The sequence below is a fragment of the Vidua macroura genome, chromosome 3 (assembly GCF_024509145.1).
Source record: "Vidua macroura isolate BioBank_ID:100142 chromosome 3, ASM2450914v1, whole genome shotgun sequence".
NCBI classification, from domain to species: Eukaryota; Metazoa; Chordata; class Aves; order Passeriformes; family Viduidae; genus Vidua; species Vidua macroura.
In genome coordinates, this window is record NC_071573.1 from 61067025 (window position 1) to 61088705 (window position 21681).

A 21681-nucleotide genomic window follows, 5' to 3' on the forward strand; every position below is an offset into this window, starting at 1 on the left:
ACAGAGTTTTTATCACATCTGGTTCTTTCCTTCCCTGTGGCCCTGATGAACCCTTCAGAAATGGGAAGTTCTGAAAGCAAAATCCCATATGCTAGCTCTCCTCAGCACAGATGGTGATGTGGATGGCAAATGCAGCCTGCTCACATCCTGATACACTCCTGCCCTAGTCAACGTGCTACAGTGGGCTCTGCTCCTGAGATTGGAGCAGGAAGGAAAACTCAGTTCCATCTGCAGTCAAACCATGCAAGTTTGGTGGTGTTAAAAGCATGCATCTGGCTCAATGCTGTCCTATGATCTTTCCTGCAGAATAAGCACATTAGTGTTAAACAAACAGTGAATGAATTTAAGGCAAAAAGTAAACAGTGCCTGATATTTCAGAGGTACTAAATATTTATTAAATCCAAATCCAAGGGCATTATTTTAAAATGGAAACCCTGTTTGATACAGAAGTAGTCCCAGTTTTACCTGAAAAAATATGAACATCATCTCAGACATTAAAGACAAAAAGCCTAAATTGAGACATCTTAAAATTGTTATGGTAAAAAACTCTTTTTGGCCATACTCCAAAGGTGATAACTGTTCCTAATGGGATATTTGAATGCTGCATTCCCAAGTGCTTCTGGCAGACTGAAGTTGTTAGTAGTTTGCCTTTAGAGCATGCCTGGGCTATGTGAACCTGTTCTTGTTTCTCCTTTCTAAGCAGTCCAACACACGTTTTTTCTTGACTAAATAATATATGCAAACTCACAGAATAATAAGTGCCTTTGTTTCATGTAGGTATGGAGTGTGTCTGCAGGATACAAAAAGAAAATTCAGAGTAATTTACTAAGCTCTCAAAAGGTATTATCATTTTAACAATCCATGACAATCACTAAAGGCCTGCAAAGCTAGGAATATGTTCAATAGATACAAAAGAAAAGAAGTAATTTTCTTTAGAATCCTGTGAAAAGGAGTAAATAACTGTGTTGGTTAAGACTGCTCAAGAAATAAAAGGGAAATAATAAAACATATGAAAAGCTAAATACTTATTTGCTTAAGTAGAGGAGTAGCAAAAGTCAGTTTACTATGACTGCAGTTGTTTTTCTGAATTTAGGATTTGCTACAGGAGAAGAATAATAGATAAAACGTCTGTATAAGAGCAGATTCAAAGCATAACAATCTAGAGAATGGATGAACAAATTGTGTGTACTGTGTGTAATACGAGGGTAAAGAACAGTAATGTTTGCATCTTGATAGGGAAAAAAACTGTAATCTGGTGGTTTTTAATTAAAAAGTTTGGTTTTGCTTTTCATTTTACATGATAAATGAGGATCCTATAGCCAAAGTAATGCTGTCAGTGAAATGATTACAAGGTTTTTTATTTTCAATTTATAACCATCTATGAACTAGCATTTTAGAGAAATGCTTTGTCAGTCAAAGAAAAAAATCATTCTACCTTTCCAGTTGTAAATTAAGATCTGTCAGCTTAGCTTGGTTGGTGTATACTCAAGATTCCCTTGCAAAACTGGTATATAGCACAGTTGATACTTGCAATGTTTCCTTGTTTTATTCCTGAAGAATTCCCATCATTTTATGTAATCTTTAAATAGCTCTGTGAACTAAGGAAAGGGTACAGAACTCATGTAAAATATGGTTTCCACATCCTCATAGACAATATTTGCATTTTTCTGTATCACACTTGCATTTCTCTCATTAAATATAGCATGTGGCTGACAGGTTGGCAGAACACCAAGGCTGCTTCCTCTTACAGCTGCTGCCTAGTTCAGGAATGTACAACAATGGGAGCAAGGCTATACAACCAAGAAAAGACTCCCCACAACAGCAGCACTTCTAGAGCTTTAAAATGTGCAGAGCATTACTGAGACATCTACTTTACATGACACCTTTGTATGACCAGAGGACTGAAATAGGAGCTACTGCTTTTTGTTTGTTAACATCAGATCTCTCCTAGGCTGGTGGGAAGTATGTAGGTCAGGTATAGGCCACATTAGCATGACAAAAGTTTTGGGGGGGACAGGAAACTCTTTTCATTCAGTATGGACGCATTGAACAGTTTACATGATATATACAGATACACACACACAGATGCCAAGGATCAGAGTCAGGGATTAATTTGACCTTGGATATGTTTGCTTCCTGAGGACTCAGATATCTCTTTACCAAAAGGAGCAGCTCTAGTTTCAAGGTCAGCTTAATCTTTAGTGTATGTCCTAGGCATTTTGGGGTTTGTGGAAAGTGAGCAGAAGCCACTCTGGCAAAAACAAGTGATGAGTAACACACAACTGACAGAATATAAAAATGTACTATTCTGCTTCTCACAGCATTGCTTGGTTGTAAGTAGAGTCAAAGTATTAACTCAAATCCACCTTCTCACCCTGAAAGTGTCTCAGCTTAGGTAGGTACCTTGGTGCCTGTCAGGTCCCCTGAGTCTGGCCCTGGCTGACTGAGGTTATTTTCAGGACTTGATCTAAATACTGTCAGAGAATAGTTTTGTGTTTTGAAATAAGATGTAGGTATAACTTAGAAAAATTGTCGACTTGCTGTAATTTTTTTTCTTTAACTTCCTGCTTCGTATGTTGTTTGAATTGTGTGCTTGCAGCTCCGTTCTATTACAGACCACTGATAGCATCAGTGTAGATCAGCACTTCCTTGACTTCACTTAATCAACCTCTCTGCAGGCTTTCCCCAGCTTCAGAATCAGCTTTTGCTGTACCTGTAACTTTTTTCTGGGAATTTTTTCTGTCTTGGCTTAGGGTAGTTACTCTAGGCCATACAAAAATTTCCCACAACAGTGTAAAAAAATTAGTTTATTATTTTGCACAACATTCTTACACCAAAACCTATGCATTGCTCGTGGTTCTCCTTCACAACTCATGTCCGTTTCCATCCACTTTTCCTACACTTGTGGTATATTAGCTTTGAACAGACTGCAGTTTCGTGTGAGTAGGAGCCAGTGAGTAGAGTCATGGTCCCAGGACTAGGGAAGTGATTCTTCCTCTGTACTCAGCACTGGAGAGGCTACACCTCAAGTTCTGTGTCCAGTTCTGAACCACTCAATGCAGGAAGAACATTGAGGGACTGGAGCATGGCCAGAGGAAGGTAACAGACCTGGTGAAGGGTCTGTTGAGTCTTACGAGGAGAGGCTGAGGGAGCTGGGGGTGTTTAGCCTGGAGAGAAGGAGGCTCAGGAGAAACTTACCTCTCTCTACAACTGTAGAGAGAGGCTGTAGCCAGGTGGGGGTTGGTCTTTCTCCCAGGCAGCAACAGGACAAGAGGACACAGCCTGAAGCTGTGCCAGGAGAGGTTTAGGTTGAACATTAGGGAGAAGTTCTTAACAGAAAGGTTGATTAGATATTGGAGTGGACTGCCCAGGGTGGTTGTGGAGTCCCTGGAGGTGTTTAAAGAAAGACTGGACACGCCACTTAGTGCCATGATATTGTTGACATGGGGGTGTTTGGTCGTAGGTTGGACTCCATGATCTCAAAGGTCTTTTAAAACCTTATTTATTCTGTGACTTTACTCTTCTGTAGTACCTGGAAACCTGTTGTGATTCTGTAATGTCTTGCAAAAGGAACCTATTCCTTGTTGTATCCTTTTGGATAGATATCATGAGAAGGATGGTGGAGAGACTGAAAGCTTTCTTATACTTCTATGCTTTGTAGTAAATACTGGTTTTTACTGTATAATTTTCTTCTTGCTTCTTTCACAATATATTTTAACTTCAGACCAAAAGCAGTGGTTGATTTACTGTGAAATTGGGAAGCTTCTTTTTCTAAAAGCAAAACGGCCTCTCCCTTTTTTGATTCTTTATTCCTTTAACAAAAAATGTTCTAAATTTGTCTAGTGTTTGATTCCTTTAAGGAGCAAAGAAAGAGAAGTAAGACTGTTGTTGTGTACTTAGTCCTTCTCTGTATCATGGAAATATGTCTAAACTCTTTTGAGGAATCTAGACTTTTCAGACTGAGGTGAGAACAGGTATAATGGAACAAAGATATGGTCTGTGTACTCCCTGTTATTTCCAGATGTTAATGCTTTGGGTCATAGAGGACACATTCTCTATTGCTTTTGAAATTTTAGCAGCTGGAAAATTTGCTGATTTGTTTGCAGGATGTTACAGTCTTTGAGGCTAGAAAGTGATAGCAAGAAACTTCTGATGCCAAAGCTCTTTGGCTTTGCAAGATTCTCGGAGTCTGCTGTTTGTTTGAGGTGGATTGCTCTATCTTTTCATCATAGATAAATAGGACAGAAAACCCCATTCCTTGGCAAAATTATTGAAGAAAAATACAAAAAACCCTTGTCAATAGCTAAATTTTTGACTGACATAAAAAATACAGGAACAGTGACTTTGCAATCAGAATGTCCGTTGCTCGCACAGCATTAATTTCTACTTGGTTTAAAACTTACTCTCATGCACTGAGTGGTGCTCAATTGTGTTTTCAGGTCCAAAGTTCAGTCTTGGAACAGATGAACAGAAGAGCCTGCTTGAAGACGTGCCATCTTCAGACACTGACATCAATTTGGAGATATCATTTGCAGAACAGGCAGCTAATCTCAAAGACAGCTCAGTAGGCAAAATGTACAAAGGTGGAGGGGGTGACACTCTTCTCCCGGTAGGTTTTCTTATTTATTCCTCTTTATTTTTAGCTAGAGGTACTGTTTAGGTGATATTTATCTGAGACTGAGTGAAGTAGATTTAGAAGAACATTGTCAGATTTAGCTTTGTAGAGATAGAGGTTCTTAAGGTAACTAATTTTTGGGAATAGTATGCCCAATAACATGAAAATAACTACATTTATGCCTGTTTATGTATTTGTGTGTCTGGAAAAACACGCTCTATATGTAAGCAAAAATGAACTTCTAATATTAAGCTGGAATAAGGCTTGGTGGTGGTTGTACCACTCTATCCTTGCTTCATTTATTTACATCCCCTTTTTCTATTATCTGAGGTGAGATGCTTTACCTCTAATAAAAAGGTATGCTGTAATATAAAAAGGGTTGGTGGATGCCTATAGAAACGTTATGCAGTTGTCTGATATGGGTAGGTGAGGGATGAGAATGAAGCACAGAATTGTCTATAGAAATTAGAGGTCTGAAGTCAAATGGCAGGAAATTAAAGATTAATTTGAACTCAGTTTTTCTTTCCAACTCTTAATAAAAAAAGGCTCTTTTGGAATGAATCCAGATAAAATCAAAAGAAAATCCTCCAAGGGATTTTGTTATCGATCCTCAGAAATCTCTCTTAGGATCTCTCTCTGCCTAACAGTTCATTAACTTGTAACATGTACATATAACCTGGAAACTAATGACTGCTGTGAAAACTGTCTTGTTTTTGGTTTTTTTTTCCCTAACACTGTGTGCAAACATGTCTGAGTAAACACAGTTTCTGAAATAATGTTTCCCAGTTCTTCAAACACTTAATTTAGATAAGGACTTGTGCAGTTCTTCAAGTAGTAATTACCCCATGTATCCTAGTTTAAACATTATAAACCAGACACTAATGGATATTTAGAGATGGATTCTAAAGTGTTTGAGTCATGTTTCTCCAATGCTGCCTATAACAAGGAGATAAAAGCTGTGCTCTAACTTCTGTATGTATGCATAATACATACATTAGTTCTACTTCTGGCCAGGCATGTGAAGGATTGCTCAAAGACATGGCTATGAGATTTCTTCTTCAGTTACAAAAGGAGCTGCAAAATGATAGGAAAAGGAAGAGAGTTACCTATTTAAATCTACAATATATTGGTTGCACCTTTATCATCAGCAGCTATTTTTAAGCAGACATGTTTGTGCAAGTCAATGAAAGCTCAGGGTGGGGAACTGGCTACTCATCTACCTTTTGTAAATTATGTTTATGTTTTAGTATGTGCCCTTGTAGTCATGTACCATAACCAGCAATTCAGCTCTGCTATTGCTGGGTTTGCACAGGGTAAGAAAATAATTCATGAGTATAATATGTCTTCCCAAGTGGAAGAAAGTCTTGTCAAGCTTCCTGCTCCGAGTCATGCATACTTAGAAGCCTGCAGTTCAATGAGTTGGGAAGTCTCTCACTCTTTCAACTAAATTCCTTATATTGATCTCTGACTGCAGCCTCTGAGTATGTAGTGCAGTAGAAAGGAGCCATGATTAAGTATCCTCGTTCCCTAAAAAGATAACTCCTTTATTATTATTTATATGGCAGCCAAATATTTTATTTTGTGTGCACAAATGCAGAAGGATTTCTATCCCAATTGTATGTGCATAGGATTGTTCATGGACAGCCATTTCCACCACTATCAATTGGAAAAAGATACAGAAGGTGGAGGGAGAGTACGTGGTTGCAAGCAGGACAAATGACAAATCCAGACTCTTCTTGGAGGTGCCAAGTAAAAGGACAAGGATTAATGGACACAAGTGACTAATGGTGAAATTGTTTTTTGCATAGTAAAAAAAGTCCCCATGAGAGCATTCCACACCGAAACAGGTTTCCACAGCGGTTATTGGGAATTTTCAAAATTCATTTGAGCAACAACAACAAGCAATCCAATCAGACTTTGAACTTAGCCTTGCTTTGAGCAGCAATTGAATTAGGTGACCTCCAGAAGTCACTGGGAACCTAAATCTTCCTATCATTTTAAGATCATCTGCTTTTTAACCTATTTGTGGGATTCTCCTTTGATTTAGTCAGTAACAGCCAGCTTCATGATGAAAGGTTTTACCCTGAAGGAAGCACAGCCTTTGAGCTAAGTAATTTGTCATACCTTGGATTATTTACCCTGCTGCAATTCTCTGCTTTTAGAATTTCAGACTGCCGAAGGACAAGACAGGTACCACAAAGATTGGTGACCTAGCCCCTCAGGACATGAAGAAAGTCTATTCTTTAGCACTGATTGAATTAACTGCTCTCTATGACATACTTGGGACAGAATTCAAGCAGCAAAAAGCTGTAAAAATCAAAACCAAAGGTAAGTTGATGTTTTGTATTCTGAACCAATTACATCTGTTTAATCCAATGAAGCAAAAGCACCCATTTTGAAACATAAACTTTAAGACATTTAGAGATTTTAGAGGAGCTAAGATTTTAGTTAGAGATAAGCTTTACTAGAGTTAATTAAAATAAAGGGATTTTGTAAGTAGGCCTTGATGAAGTTAAGAGTTAGTAGTTAACTAATAATTGATTGCTTGTCAACACAATGTTTAGTTAGCTGGGTTTATAATGAAGAATATAGAAACTGACAAATAGCTTTTAGGAACATAAGACAATTGTGGGCCTCCTCTGTTCTGAAACCAATTGAAGACAAGGAATGGGAGTCTACCAAGGTTCATTTGTCACATTTGCATTGAAAAGGTAGAACGGTCAAAATGAGGAAGACTTCACTTACTTCCTCATTTTGGGACCCCTCCTCATGAAAGGGACCACCGACCCATTTCAAGGGACAAACTACGCATGCTTAATAGCTTTTGAAATGATTAGCATACGAAGCGAGGAATGGGATGTACCAAAATGATGAATATGTATTTGTATTTTTGATATTCAATTCTTGTGTGGATAAAAGGACTCTGTAATAATTTGAAAGGCACAGTGTGTATTTGGGAGCTATCCCGCACGCTGTCCGGCATCGCAATAAACGTACACTTTCTAACTTTAAAACTGTTAGAGAGTTTTTGTCCATCACAATTGGATATTGGTGCTAGATCAATATCCATATTTTTTTAATAAATCAATTTCTCTATGATCTTCCAGCAGAAAATTTATATATAATATATAAGCAGTAACAAAGGCCCTGAGCAACATTTAATTTTATACCTTAACTCAAGGCAAGCTTTAAACAAGTTTACTGACATAATGTCTATAGCTCTTTGTCTAAAATTAAAACTCAAGACAGTCACTGAGCAGATGATCTAAGGAGTGAAGGGTAACTATCTTAGTCGGATTCCGTGCAGCAAGAATTGCTTCACAGAAGTTTGTATGTGCTGATTTATTCCCAAAGGGCATGAGCGTATGCTCTTTGTGGGTATTCTTTTCCTGATTTCCTGAAGGTAGGTACTCGTCTACTTTCAAAATTGGACTCAATGATCTCATGGGTCTTTTTCAACCTTTGCAAGTCTGTCATTCAGGTGAGTCTACCTGACTTTTGTGCTTTTGTTGCCATAGGTGGGAGATGCTGGGAGCCTGTTTCCTATTCTGTCTGGCACAAATGTTCCTGTGTCATATAGGCCTTGCCCATCCAGTATTTTCTTAGGTTATAATGCAGTTGTTATGATGAATGGCACCATATAAAGTGGAAGATCTAAACTGTTGCAGAGGAGGCAGACACAGCTGTACCATGTCACTTTCCTCTGCAAGCCATCAGAGCATGTGTAATCACAGTGCTTTACTTGGGAGCATAGAAAACACGGAAACCAATTTCTTGATGCTAGAGGTTTTCAGTGCTTTGTTTGGATTTTGTATTTTTGGCTTCTGCTAAATGCTTTACAAGAGCTTGAGATGTGTTACCAGTTAATCACAAGCCTGCTTTGGCAAAAACTCTGTTGTCAAGGATCAGTGAATGTGACAATGCAATAGCTCACTTTAAATAATTGAAAGCAACAGAGAGCATAGAAGATACATAGAAGGTACAATAGATTCTTCAGAATATGTTCTTCACTATACAGTAGTAGTAAACAGCTTTTTTAATGCAAAAGGCATACACAGAAACATCAACAAGACCTTGAATGCATTTTCTTCTTGCAGAAGTACTTGTGCTGTCACTAATAAACAGAGACAAAGCACTTTCTTCTTTTGTATTTTGGGTCTTACTTATAACTGCTTCTTCTTAACAAAATTAATTGAATTTTACTCTCAGCATTATTATCTGGATGGCAGGCATTCATAAAATGTTGAATTGATTAAAAACTTCTTTGAAAGGTAAAAAAGATAGGCTAGACTCATGGCAATGTGTAGGAAATGGACAATGACATCAGCTTTTCTGCCAAGCTAATCTGCTTTTGCAATGTACTGCCTTCAGTGCCTTGTTGCTCTGTCTGACCCTTACCTGTTCACCCCTTAAGTGTTTGGCCAATTGATTCATACAGTGGTGGGTCTATTCGTTTTCTCCTTTGTGCTTGAGTATGTAAAGATGATGAAAACATCATTCTTCTGGGGAATGCTGTGCTGTGCCCAGTGCTGCTTTTTTATTGACCTCCTAGAGTTTGTTTTTTCAACTACATTTCAATGGAAACTTTTATTATTGACAAGAACTTCAAGGTAATAAAGCTATGGGGTATGCCTGTATGTATAAGTCCCTTGTATTTTATAGGTAAACTTTTTATTCTGACAGAGATACAAGAACTTCTGGTTTGGCACTGAAATTGATCTTTCTTTGATGTATATCATATTTTCTCAAGGGCTGACAGTTTTTTTAGTAATTGCATCTGTTCTGTGTTCAATATTGGCATGGCATCATACCAAACAGCAGATTTTGACTACTTGTATTGTTACATACTGCTCCAGAAAACTTGCACATACAACAATTATCAATACTTCTGACAGAGAAGTTCTATCTCAGCAAACTTTGGGTTAGTCATTATTAACATAGCTCTCTTTAAATGGTTATTCACTTCTGTTCAACTGGGCCATAACACATGTAAGTTCCGTTTACATGAAGACTAAGGTTAGTTTGTCATCAGGGCTAAATTAACTGTGACTGAATTCCTTTTCAAAAACAAGTTTGAATTGCTTTGGCCCTATTGTAAAAGTAATTTTTTAACCAAGAATTAACTGAACTTTTGCTGTTTTTAAAAATGAACCTTTAGTGAGATGGCTGTCTTGCTATTCTGCTGGGGCTGTATAATTCAAAAGCACAGGAATTGAAAAGCTGTTATTTCCAAAGCCTTGTAGAGAGAAGTGTTTAGAGCAACTCTGGGTGATAATTGTATTTATCTCATTTTAGTGAGTTCTGGATATTTTACTCATGCCGTTTCCACCTCAACTATAATAACTTGCATTGAGTGGTGAAGATCTGCATTGCAGGGTCATCATCACATCCATTCTGCAAACCAGAACTAGGCAGATGGTTCATTTAAGCAGTTTGCTTTACTCTGCTGCAGAATATGTAGATGGCAATTTGAAGTCAAAACTTCAAAGACTCCTGAGGAAGAGATGAGGAATCCTTTTAGCCAGAATATTTTGTGTAATAACTTGATTAGCAAAGACATTAAAACACTTTAAACAAAAGGTCAATATCTCTGAACGCATTGAATAGACTTACTGCTTCAGAAATGTGGGTTTATGCCAGTATCTCATGTACTGGAAAAGATGTGGATAATATCTCAGTTTCCTTTGCTTTATTCTTCAGACTCCGGCTTGTTTGGTGTCCCACTGTCACTTTTACTGGAACAGGATCAGAAGAAGGTTCCAGGAACCAAGATCCCACTGATTTTTCAGAAGGTAAATAGGCATGAAGAAGTTAACTTTTTCATACGTGCAAAATGACAAAAACATAACATTTTGTCCTGGATTTATTTGCTTCCTGTAGCAGTTTTCAGTATAACACTTTAATCCATCCAAGTTATTGTAACTTTTAATTGCAACTTTACTTACTAATTCAGTGAATGTGATATTTTGCATTGTATCAGACCTATTTTGAATTCAAGAAATAAACTCACAAGGCAGGTGCTTTTCCAGAAGACTTGTTGCTTTAGTACAAAGGGATATGCCTTTGCCCTTTGTGTCATGATAATGGGGGAGATAATTGGAAAGAAGATGGAGACTCTTGATTTGCTGCCCACATATAGCACATCTCATTTCATGAGAAGAAAATAAACTACTGTGTGTGGACCTGTCCTAACATTGACAGGAAGTCAGTGCTCTATCATCACCATTTCAGTCTGTTTGTAGAAGTGCTTGTTACTTTTTGAGAAACAGAAATCTCAAAATAGTTTTGCATCACAGTCTGAAAACTACCACTGTGTCATTCGTGCCAGAAATTGCTTTCTCAGGATCATAAAAACACATTTCTGGAAAAGATGCTATCTATAAACTGAGAAATCGAATTACAAACAGTGATTGATCACTCTGCTATCCTAGCAACATCGAAAATTGTACATAAACATTAATATCTTATAGATGTGATTTGTTTTGCAAGGTTCAGACATCGTTTGGAATACAGTTTTACTTCAAACAAGAATATGAAAATAAAAGATTTTCCCATTTCTTCTGCTTGTTCTCAGCAGCATGTGCTTTCCAAGAATGGGAGTTTTACATAAAGTGTAAAAAAGCAATTTTGTTCATTCTTTTAAATGTATCTTGCTTATCAGTGAAATGAAACAAAGCAAGCTAATAGGAAGGCTGCTTAATTAAAAATAAAAATACATCTAGTTTTTATTTCACTGAGGAATTTAAATTACAAATAATGATAAAATTTAGTCAGGAGTTTTGCAACTGGAAAATCTGACAGTAATAGCAATTCATGTGTTGTCATCAGAAGTTTCTGCTGACAGTAATTCCAGTCTCTGGCCTGCTAATAAAGCCATACAAAGCAGCCCTGATAGAGATGAAGAGGGGATTTCCCACAGGCAGGAGGTTGGTGGTGGCCAGCGGTCACCTCTTGCTGTGTGTCAAGGGGAGTGAGTGTTCGTGAAGGAGTTGTGGCCACCAGACCTTGCCTTCCCCAGAAGTGGTGATGATGGCAGGTCACACACTGCCCACAGTGTCTTTGTGCCCAGCAGATGTGAGTGGCAGGCACTCATCTGGTGTAAGCTAGGTACAAGATGGGTTGAATGGAGCCAGTTAGCATTTTTTTTTTTTTTTTTTAACCATGGGAAATGCACTAGGATGACACTTCTAGTGCTGTTCTCTAAATTTGTGGGGTTTTCTGTCCAAACTTTCTTACGGCATTTATCTGTTACATAAATGCAGTGGTAGGTAAACTCCTTTTAATTTCTGTAACTGGAAAAAACTCTGTTGCATAATTTTTCGTACTCAAGCACTGGTGCAGGAAGGCATGTAACAAAGGCACTGCCCTAGTTAAACATCGTGGGAACTATTTGTGCTAAAATTATGTCATCAGCTTTTGACGTTTACAGATTTGTTTTAAATACTCTTAAATCCATCCTTCAGTGAATATTTCTGGGCTTATTATTTAGAGAAAAAAAATATTATATGAGTTTTAAGTACTTTTATGGAATTTCTGCAAATTTATCTGTGTGAAGGGTTGCAAACTTTTGAATCTTTTAGGAGAATGTCAGAATTTGCAAATCAGAGGCTTCTTTAAAGCCTAGAAGTTTTTTGTTTTCCCCTTGTAAAGTCCTAGAGTATTCATGAGACTGTTACCTTAATTATTTTGATTTATTTTGATTTGGAGACATTTTAACAAGGGTGGTGATTGGGATATAAATTTGAAGCCACATTAATATTTGAAAAGAATTTTTCAGTCTTCAGAGGAGGCTTGAAGGAGGTAAAAAACATACAGGTTTCTTTTTTAATAAAATAAACAAACTCTTCCTTAATAGTACTCATAAAAAACTGTAAGAACCACATCAAAGTTTTCTTCTACAAGAACTGTAATCCATTTGCAAACTGTGTTAGAACCTCTGCTTGTTACAAATCTGTGTACACAAATGCATATGCACAGAGAGAGAGATAGAAGCATAAAGGCTTCAATATATCAGAACTCTCTGCCAGTAACTTTTAATTGGCATCTTTGCTCATGCCAGTTTGGTTTGTGTTTGACAGCTGATTGCCCAGATAGAAGAGACAACTCTGGAAACAGAGGGACTTCTTAGAATACCAGGAGTTGCGACAAGAGTAAAGGTAAAACATTGCACAGGTTATTAATATCCCCCAAAATGTATGTGTGGTTGCTGAATTTATTTTGTCATACACATTATATTTTAGCATCCCATTGTTATTAAAATCTTCAAAAACAGAAAGCAAAATCACTTTACAAGGAAAACTGAACTATGTTAGCCAGAGAAATGATGCTTTCACTCAGTGTAGTTGTGGGGAAAGACTGGAGTTTAAGTTCGAAGGAGAATCAAAGCTACATTTCAAATTCAGTTGTGCCAAAATCTCATTAATTCTTGGCATGATCTTTCCAGCCTTTTGCTTTTTCCCTGAACCAGTTTAATCATCTGAACAGTTCATACACAGTCTTTCTACCCCAGGAGGAAGCTTTTCCCTGGCATTGTGAGCCTTTTTTAATAGCTAGACTTAACCTGCGTTACAGGGCAAGGCAGGCAGCGTGCACTGAAGAACCTCTCACATTTATTTTTATGAACAGCAATATAAGTGCTCGGCTCACTGAGCGCAATCTTGTTAGGCACGTCTGTGCACGGCGACACTTCGCAGGGTGAGTGCCAGTTACATGCAGATTCCTACCCAGTATGTGCCATAATGCAGGGAGCTAAATACACTGTGTGATTCATGCCAAGGCTCAGTGTGTTAAAAAGACGGTCTGAACTGGCCTTAAATTCTAAACAGAAAGGACCATTTAAGTGGATTCAGCTGTCCAAAGATGTCTGCCAGCCTCTGTTGTGTAGAACTTGGTCCAGCTGCTGGTTCATTAGAAACAGCTAAAAGAAGGGAATATTGTGGAAATTGGGTTTGTTTATTTACCAGTGACTAAGATACAAATTTTTTTTCAATTTTCCTCCATTCTTTATTTTTCGCTTAACTTCAGTTCTGCAAACTGGAGTGATTTCTTAGTGATTTTGTTTATTTGTTTGTTCTTTGATTTTATTAGCTTAATACAATTTCCCAGACAGTGGATCATTCACTATTTGGCTTTCATTTATTTTTAACCTCTCTATTTGCATGAACTACTTATTTAAATTAAGCAGTAGTTTTGTTAGCAAATATGTTAAGTTCCTTCAGTTATTCTAATAGAAAATTTTTTAAAAAGCAAGGAATTTATCATCCTGAAGGACTGAAATTTTCCCTTAATTTTCTTAAACAGAAAAAAATATTTTCCTCATTGTATAGTTTTATAGAAAGACACAGAAAAATACTTTGCTATCATATTCTGTAGATTTTAAGATTATTTTTAAAGTGCATTGGATATACCCCATAGCCAAATACATTTACTTTAAAATGTAGGCATTGGAGCACGAGGACACATAGTTGAAATTTCTGCCTTTGCCTCTCATATAAAATAATTGTATCTATATGCTTAATACTGCACTTACTGCAGTGATTTGGTCTGAATGTGGATGGAGAAGGTGATGAGTCTCAGAGGGAGAATTTTCATCTCTGTTTCTAAAGCTTGCTATTTTTGATGATCAGGAAATCATACCCACTTGACTTTAGCCATCTAAATTATGACTGTTGCACATTTGAACCTCCAATATAGTCAATGGAGACAGAAGATCTCTCTGGAGGACAGTTGAGAATATCCAACTTTTCTATCAAACTAAGTGTCCACATTTTCTTTGTAAATAGATCTGTTTTCTATTTGGACAAAGTTACATTTTTAAGACAGACTTCTCATTAAATTTATCTAATATCCTCTGTTCAATGTGCCCTTCTTGTCCAGGTAAATAATTACGGCCATATTTTTCCACAGCTCATATTTTACAAAACAAGCCAGTGTCTCTGTCCAGAATAACTGAGCTAGAAGAAGGGAGGGACCTGTGAGAGGTGCCTCAGGGCCCCAGGCCCTATACTGAGGTTACTTTTCACTCTGCCAGACTAGGAAATAAATGAAGTGGGTGTGAGATCAGGACTGACACTTAGCAATAGACTAAGAAGGACTTTGCAGTGTGTTCCTATTTGTGCATCTGTGAAAGGCCAGTAGGGTGATGTCTGCTGCCAACAGTATCCCATCCTTTCCCATCCCCAGAGTTTTGACCTTCCACTGAGACTTTCAGCGCTCTTTACTGCAAAACCTCATGATTTGCAGGACAGTCCACTTCCACACAGGGCATGTTTGACAAAGCTGTATGTGCCCAGCAACATGGAATTCATTCCCTGTAGATGGCAAGACATTCAGCTATTCAGTTACACAAATCATTCCCTGTGTTTTAAAAAGAGAACCAGCCTCACCTTAGTGTATATTTTGATAAGAAGCTGTGTGTCAACATTCATAATTGCCTTATTTGTTTATGAAAATGGCCATGTATGCACTACAGCAGCACCCTTGGGTAGCAGTTTCAGAATTGCTCTGTGTATCAGACAGTGGAGGGGAAGTCATGACCCTTATGTGCTTGAGTATGGTATCTGTTTCTTATTGTGTATTATTCCATATGGCCCTTGCTCAGGCCCGTGGGATTTTTTCCCATATGATTTGACTGCTGCCTATTAATGTGTATTTGCTTACAGTACTTCTGATCCCACATTTATCTGTTTTGTAGCAAAAGACCAGCAGCAACTGGAGTTAAGTGATATTTCAGATGTCCTTCCCCCCTTTTCAAAGTGTGGAAAGTATTGCTGTGTGTATAACATGTGACTTCCAGGAGCCAAATATTACTGGTGCTCTCTGTATCCATTGCATTTCAGGGTCTTTGCCAAGAACTGGAAGCAAAATTTTATGAAGGGACTTTCAACTGGGAAAATGTGAAGCAACATGATGCAGCAAGTCTTTTAAAACTCTTCATCCGTGAACTGCCTCAGCCACTCCTCACTGTAGAATATCTCAAAGCTTTTCAAGATGTGCAGAGTGAGTAGTGTCCTTTCTGTCTCTGCTGAAAGAATTGATACCCGTGCAGAGAAGTGCCTCTTTGCTGAGAAACAAATTGAATAACAACAATATGAGTTCTCCTGAGAAAAGATGGGCATAATTTTGCTACTGTGCAAATAACATCTTTCATGTAACAGCTATTTTAATAGCTTACACATACTATGAAAGCACATTTTCACTTCTTAATGTTTCTGATAGTAGTTAAGGGGTATACAAGGGTTACACAGAAAATGTATATGACAGTATCAGTTTATAAATAGTGTTTGCTTCAAAAGAAAACCATAACAAAGATAAGGGGTCCTTCAGGAAATACAACAAATGATAATTTATACTGTTTAGGGTCTTTTATCCATTTATAAGAGGAGAAGTTAGAGCAGAATAGTCAGAACTGCTGATAATCCGTGGTCCCTTGAGATCAGTAAGTTCTTGCGAAAATGTCCTCTTTGCCAACTGGTTACAATACAGCAAACATACCAGCTGTAAGTGAAGAGAGTGGTTTGGTGATAATGAATCCAGAGTGAGAACCCTCCTCAGTCAACACAGGACTGCAAATTCTATTTTCCTTGCCTGCAGGCAGAGCAATGGCTCATTTCTAAGAGGAGCTTTCATAGAATCACAGAGTATTTTGGGTTGGAAGGAATCCACAAAGATTATCAAGTCCAACTTTTTGAATGGTCCATATGGGGATCAAACCACCAACCTTGGCAATTATTAGCACCATGCTCCAACCAACTGAGCTAAATGCAGGGTCAGAGGATTCACATGGACAGGCAGACTGACAAATATTCTTAAAAATTCTTGACTTCTATGTAAAGTCTCCCAGGTCTGAGCTACCTTTCAGTGCTGTCAGGTTGGTTGGAGTAGGGGGCTGGTGCTTTGGCCTGCTACACAGTGTTGTTGATTTTGCAGTACTGAGTGTCAAGTTAAAACTGGCCAGAACACTTTCAGATGGTGCTGGCAGCAAAGAGCTCCACAAGGTTGTTCCATTTACTGGATAGTGATTGGAGCCAGGAGGGTTTCTGCTTGTGCTCCTGAGCTGTCTGAAGGCTTATGTGGTTTTACTTACCCAGAAGTACTCAGGTGCCAGGATCCAAACCACTTTCTATATTGAACCAAAGAATTTACTTCAAAACAGACACAGCACTTCATAGACTACCATTGTTTGAATAGTTTGTTGTGTTGGTTATGTGCAATAAGATTAGGTGGTAGAGAAAAAGGACCATCTTTGTGACAGTAATCAGTGTTTTTCATGATACTGTGACTAAGTAGTGTGGTTAGAATTAAATATTTAAAGAACATAATTTGAACAGTTTAATTTGCTAATTTAAGTAATGTAAGCAACTAAAATTCAGTTGTTACTTAGGTAAGCAGACAGAAACTCTTCATTTAAGTAATGAATTTTAATTGTTTTGGAATTGTATTTTTGCTTATGTTCCTAGGAAAAGATTGATTCTCATTGCTTTTTTAAATATTGTGACATATGTTGTTTTGAAACTAAATTTAAGCCTCACTTTTAATGTGTGTCTTTCTGAAGCAGGTAGATAACATTGCTCTCACTACTTGATGTTTTAAATGGCTATATAATTGCCACTCATTTATTCAGATCCTTAATTTTTGGTATTGTAGAAGGTAGTCAGCAAGGTGTTTTTTTTTTTTTTTTAATTCATCAATGAACTTTTATTATTGTTTGGTGGTATGTCCTGAGTTGATTTGGATGAAATGTATTTGAAATAGCAGTTGGAATCCCAGCAGGATGCATGGGAACAGCCCTGCTGAATTTTGAAATCATGTCATAAAACTATGTTGTGCTGGTATCTCCTTCTTCACTTGTTTTATGCATGGCCTGATTCATTGGGAATCTCCTGAGAAGTCTTGCCAGAGCATGTCCTCTAAAGCATGACAGGAGGAAGTTTATCACAAGTGACAAATGTGAGGCTTTCTGCACAGCCAGAATGTAGGAGCTCTTCTAGGAGATGGAAGAGTGTAGGGATGTATTAATTGTGCAGCTTGGGTGAATGATGCATCACTGAGCAATTGGTAAAAGGCAGAAGCAATGTTACTTTTCTTTAATTATAGTTTGCCTCATTTGGTACAGCACTCTCTGCTGTAGATACGTGTTAAGCTTCTCTGCTCTTGATTTTATCCCTGCTGGTTTGCCATTGCAGCTGCCGGTGGTTATGTTGCTGGAGACCTGCCTTACTCAGTTACATGTGGTATTCCTTCTGTGTGGGTGACTTGGGAGATGGTGCGACTGTGAAGGCAACCAGAGAAACTGTGAAAGCAGTGGTGAATATACCCTTTAGTGTGTTGGGGCACAGGCTCAGAAGGGGAAGAACAGTTAGCTATTCCTTCTTGTAGCATTGCAAAATTAAGAAGGAATCACAAGGCATCTAGAAAACATTGCCAAAAGACTGCTGAGTCACACCCCAACTGAATCCTAAAAGAACATTTGGAAATGAATATCAGAAAACCAGGATCAGCCAGTCCTTTGTCATGCTATGGTAATTAGCCATGTGTATGCATTCAGCATTTTACAAAAAGTTTCAACTTAGAAATTGTGCTTTTTGAAGAGTACAAATAACAATTTCAAAATTCCAATGTCTGTGTGCTTTATTGGCAGATCTCCCAACGAGGAAACAGCAACTGCAAGCTTTGAATCTTTTGGTTATCCTTCTACCTGAAGCAAACAGAGACACCCTGAAGGTTAGAATTGTTAATACTGTTTTCCTGCATAAATGTTTTGTTTATTTCTGTGAATCCACTGTAATGAATGCTGGTTTTTTTTTTTTTTTTTTCAGTTCAAAGTTAATGCTGAAACTACTGATTCTTTTTATTCCCCCATATTTCACATAACTTTGGGAGAAAAAAAAAAACGACAACAATTTAGGGCTCTAATTCCTCCCAAATGACTTTAAAGAATGTGACGACATTTTTCCAGGATTGCAATAGTAATCTCCCAGTGGGCAACCTTTTCTCTCAGAAGTTTTGCTCCTTTTTTTTTTTTTTTTGCATCAGTCATTATTTCCAGTGCAAAAAATAAACAATGTTAGAATAAAATGAATGTGAGTTTCCTTTTATGAAGTGGGTTTAGCTCTTCATTTTTATGCCTCACTTTTCTCTGTGCTGTTTTTTCTACTCTCAATAAACGAGAAATTTACTCTTCCTGTTGCTATTTGTAGCATGTTACATGGATTCTTCCAATTTGTGCTTGTCCTTTTGTAGCAAAGCTATAAATGTTTTTTTCAGAATATGCTTACTGTTAGAGCTGTTACAATCAAGAATGAATGCAGGATTTGTGTAGGATACAGAACATCGTCTATTACAGGCAAAAAATCCTACTAGGTCTTACTGTTCAAACAAGACTTACTTTTTGAGTTTGTTTATTGTGTGGAGGTAGTCAAGAAGGCTCCTGAGTTGAGCTACAAATATCTGGAACCGAATTAATTGAAAATTGCCAGTTTCTAACTGGCTACCTGTCATTCACAATGCAGTGTTTTTACTCGTGAATTGCTTACCTTACAGAATTAGCCATTCCATGTTTCCATAACCATGACAGCTGGCACTATTGTGTTCACTTTCAGTTTAACAAATGCCAGAAGTAATGTCTTCACAAGCATCTGTGGGATGCTGCTTATACTCCTACATAACAAAGGTTTTGAAACAAATCTTACTGTGCAGAGCCTCAAAGTCACATTAATGCTTTTGAAAATGTTACCCACAAAAACAACAAGAATGTTTTACTTCATTACTTGAAGGAAACAAAACTTGCATTACCGTTCTGTGGATAAATATATTCACACTTCTATTATTGATTGCTTTTAATGTGGTTTTATTAGGAGTTAAGAGCTTTTTCAAAGAAATATGCAACATCATGTATCATTCATATGTTCATTTTCAACTCTGCACATGCTTCACTATTCACATGCAGAGTTGAGCTGAAAGTTCTGCTCTTATTTCAGGTACTGCTTGAATTCCTCCAAAGGGTAATTGATCACCGAGACAAAAATAAGATGACATTGAAGAATGTTGCAATGGTGATGGCCCCAAACCTTTTCACATTTCATGGCTTTGGCTCAAAGACTATTGAACAAAGCGAGTTTGTTATGGCAGCTGGGACAGCAAATGTCATGCGCTTTATGATTCAGTACCAAAAACTTCTCTGGACAGTAAGTGTGTTTTTAAGCAGGGGGTGGAGGATGATAAATTCCACAACAGGTTATCTCAATAGAGAAGTCATGTGAAGTTACATCCATGATTTAGAAAAGGATCGGACGAATCCTGCTGGGTTCTTGGTCATAGGTAACTCTTTCGGGAGCAAAAAAAAAATATTACATCTGATGTTAAGCTCTGGTGGTCAGAGTTTTAATATTGTGTGTACTACAGGTGAACTCAAAAAATAAGTCCTTGGGGAATATGTATATTTGGTCTATCAGCATATATTGCTGTGGGCAATTCTTTTTGGCTTAGAGATATTAGCAGGAAACACAGTGTTTGTACTCATTGCCCTTTTGGGCCAAACTTTATATTATATAAAACTTGTTTTAATAAAGCATGAAGTTGTGTCGTGCTCTTAAGCAAAGCTCTAGCTTGGACAAACTGGACAAGTTGGAGGTGTGTTGTCCATCAGCAACTTGAAAACAATTTTGACCTTTGCTGCATGTGAAGAAAAGTAATTAGCACCATTTTACATACTAAGTGTCAAGTGAATGTTTTTGGCTGACAAAAGTAAAAACGCTGTGTGATTCCACCTCTCTTCCCCTGAGAAGTTATAGAATAGAATATTTTATCACAAATGGAGTGGTTTTGAAACTGTTTCACAGTTTTATATTATTTGAATCTATAGTTATTACTGGAAAGAAACCGTGTTTTTGAGTTCTACCTGATAATCTGACCACTTAGAAAATTTTGGTAAGAAAATTATGTAGTTATTCATGCTTACTCTATATTTATCTAGATTCCAAAGTTTATTGTTAACCAAGTGAGAAAACAAAACACTGAAAGCCAGAAGAAGGAGAAAAAGGACAAAGCTATGAAGAAACTTCTGAAAAAGATGGCATATGACCGGGAAAAGCATGAGAAACAGGAGAAGACTCCTAATGATGTAAGGAAACATACATCTGAAATGCTTTATTAATAGGATTGTAATTTTTAGTGGAAAAGTGGATATAGCAGAGGGGATATATATTTTTTTTAATTGAGAATTTCAATAGATAGCAACTCAGTGTAAATTTCACAGTTTATGGGTTACTGGCATGACACATTTAGATGATTGTACTGGTTTTTTGTTTGTTTTCACAGATTTTTCAGAATATTTCTCTCCTGAAAAATGATAACCACTGAACACTTTGTCCTAGTCCTTAGCTAGAACACAATGCCCAACCTGCCCAACCCAAGAAACCCCAAAGGATGAAACAAATGTGAAAAACTGATGAACTGCTTCTTATGCAGCTGTTGTCCAAGTGGCTACTGCCAGCCTACCCCCGTGTATATAACCCACAGTTCAGTATCTCTCCTTTAGGTAATTGGCTTCTGCCATACACATCAGTGATGTCAAGGCATGAGTTTCAGCATAACGCTCTTCACACACTCTTTAAAATACAAAAATCCTGTGGCAATTGTAATGTTAGTTTTTCCTGTAGTTCAGAAAGATTTTATTTGAGCTGTTCCCACTGACATCAAAACTTTGAAAATACATTTCATGCATGTTGAAATTGTTGATAATTTTTATAATTATGATTTTTTGAAACTTTTTTTGCCTATACAATATAGTACCTTAATTATAAAGGATTTGAAGTACATTATTCCAAAATTAGTTTAAATACACGAACAGGTAATACCAAATACGTGTATTCTGATACCATAATGAAAACGTATCCGATTTGGGTGGTATGAAAGTACCCCCTTGTGGGTTGAAATCACAGTGAAGATTCTGGTGAGGTAGAGTCATCTTGTGGTCGCTGGTAGAAATGCAGTCTGCTCTGAGCAGTCTGGTTTTCTTACCAAGTGTGTGTATGTCAGACTGTTGCCAAAAAAAGGGTTGTCATATT

General features: G+C 37.4%; 1 protein-coding gene across 2 annotated transcripts in view; it reads left to right on the forward strand.

Annotated features, from left to right (window-relative positions):
- ARHGAP18 (Rho GTPase activating protein 18) overlaps positions 1–21681 on the forward strand; it is a 66221-nt gene that overhangs the window by 33967 nt on the left and 10573 nt on the right. For both annotated transcript variants that reach the window (XM_053974335.1, XM_053974334.1), the window contains exons 5-12: positions 4440–4609; positions 6778–6943; positions 10316–10407; positions 12694–12771; positions 15454–15613; positions 18255–18337; positions 19594–19800; positions 20589–20735. In XM_053974335.1, coding sequence (XP_053830310.1) covers positions 4440–4609; positions 6778–6943; positions 10316–10407; positions 12694–12771; positions 15454–15613; positions 18255–18337; positions 19594–19800; positions 20589–20735 — 1103 coding nt within the window. The remainder of the gene's footprint in view (positions 1–4439; positions 4610–6777; positions 6944–10315; positions 10408–12693; positions 12772–15453; positions 15614–18254; positions 18338–19593; positions 19801–20588; positions 20736–21681) is intronic.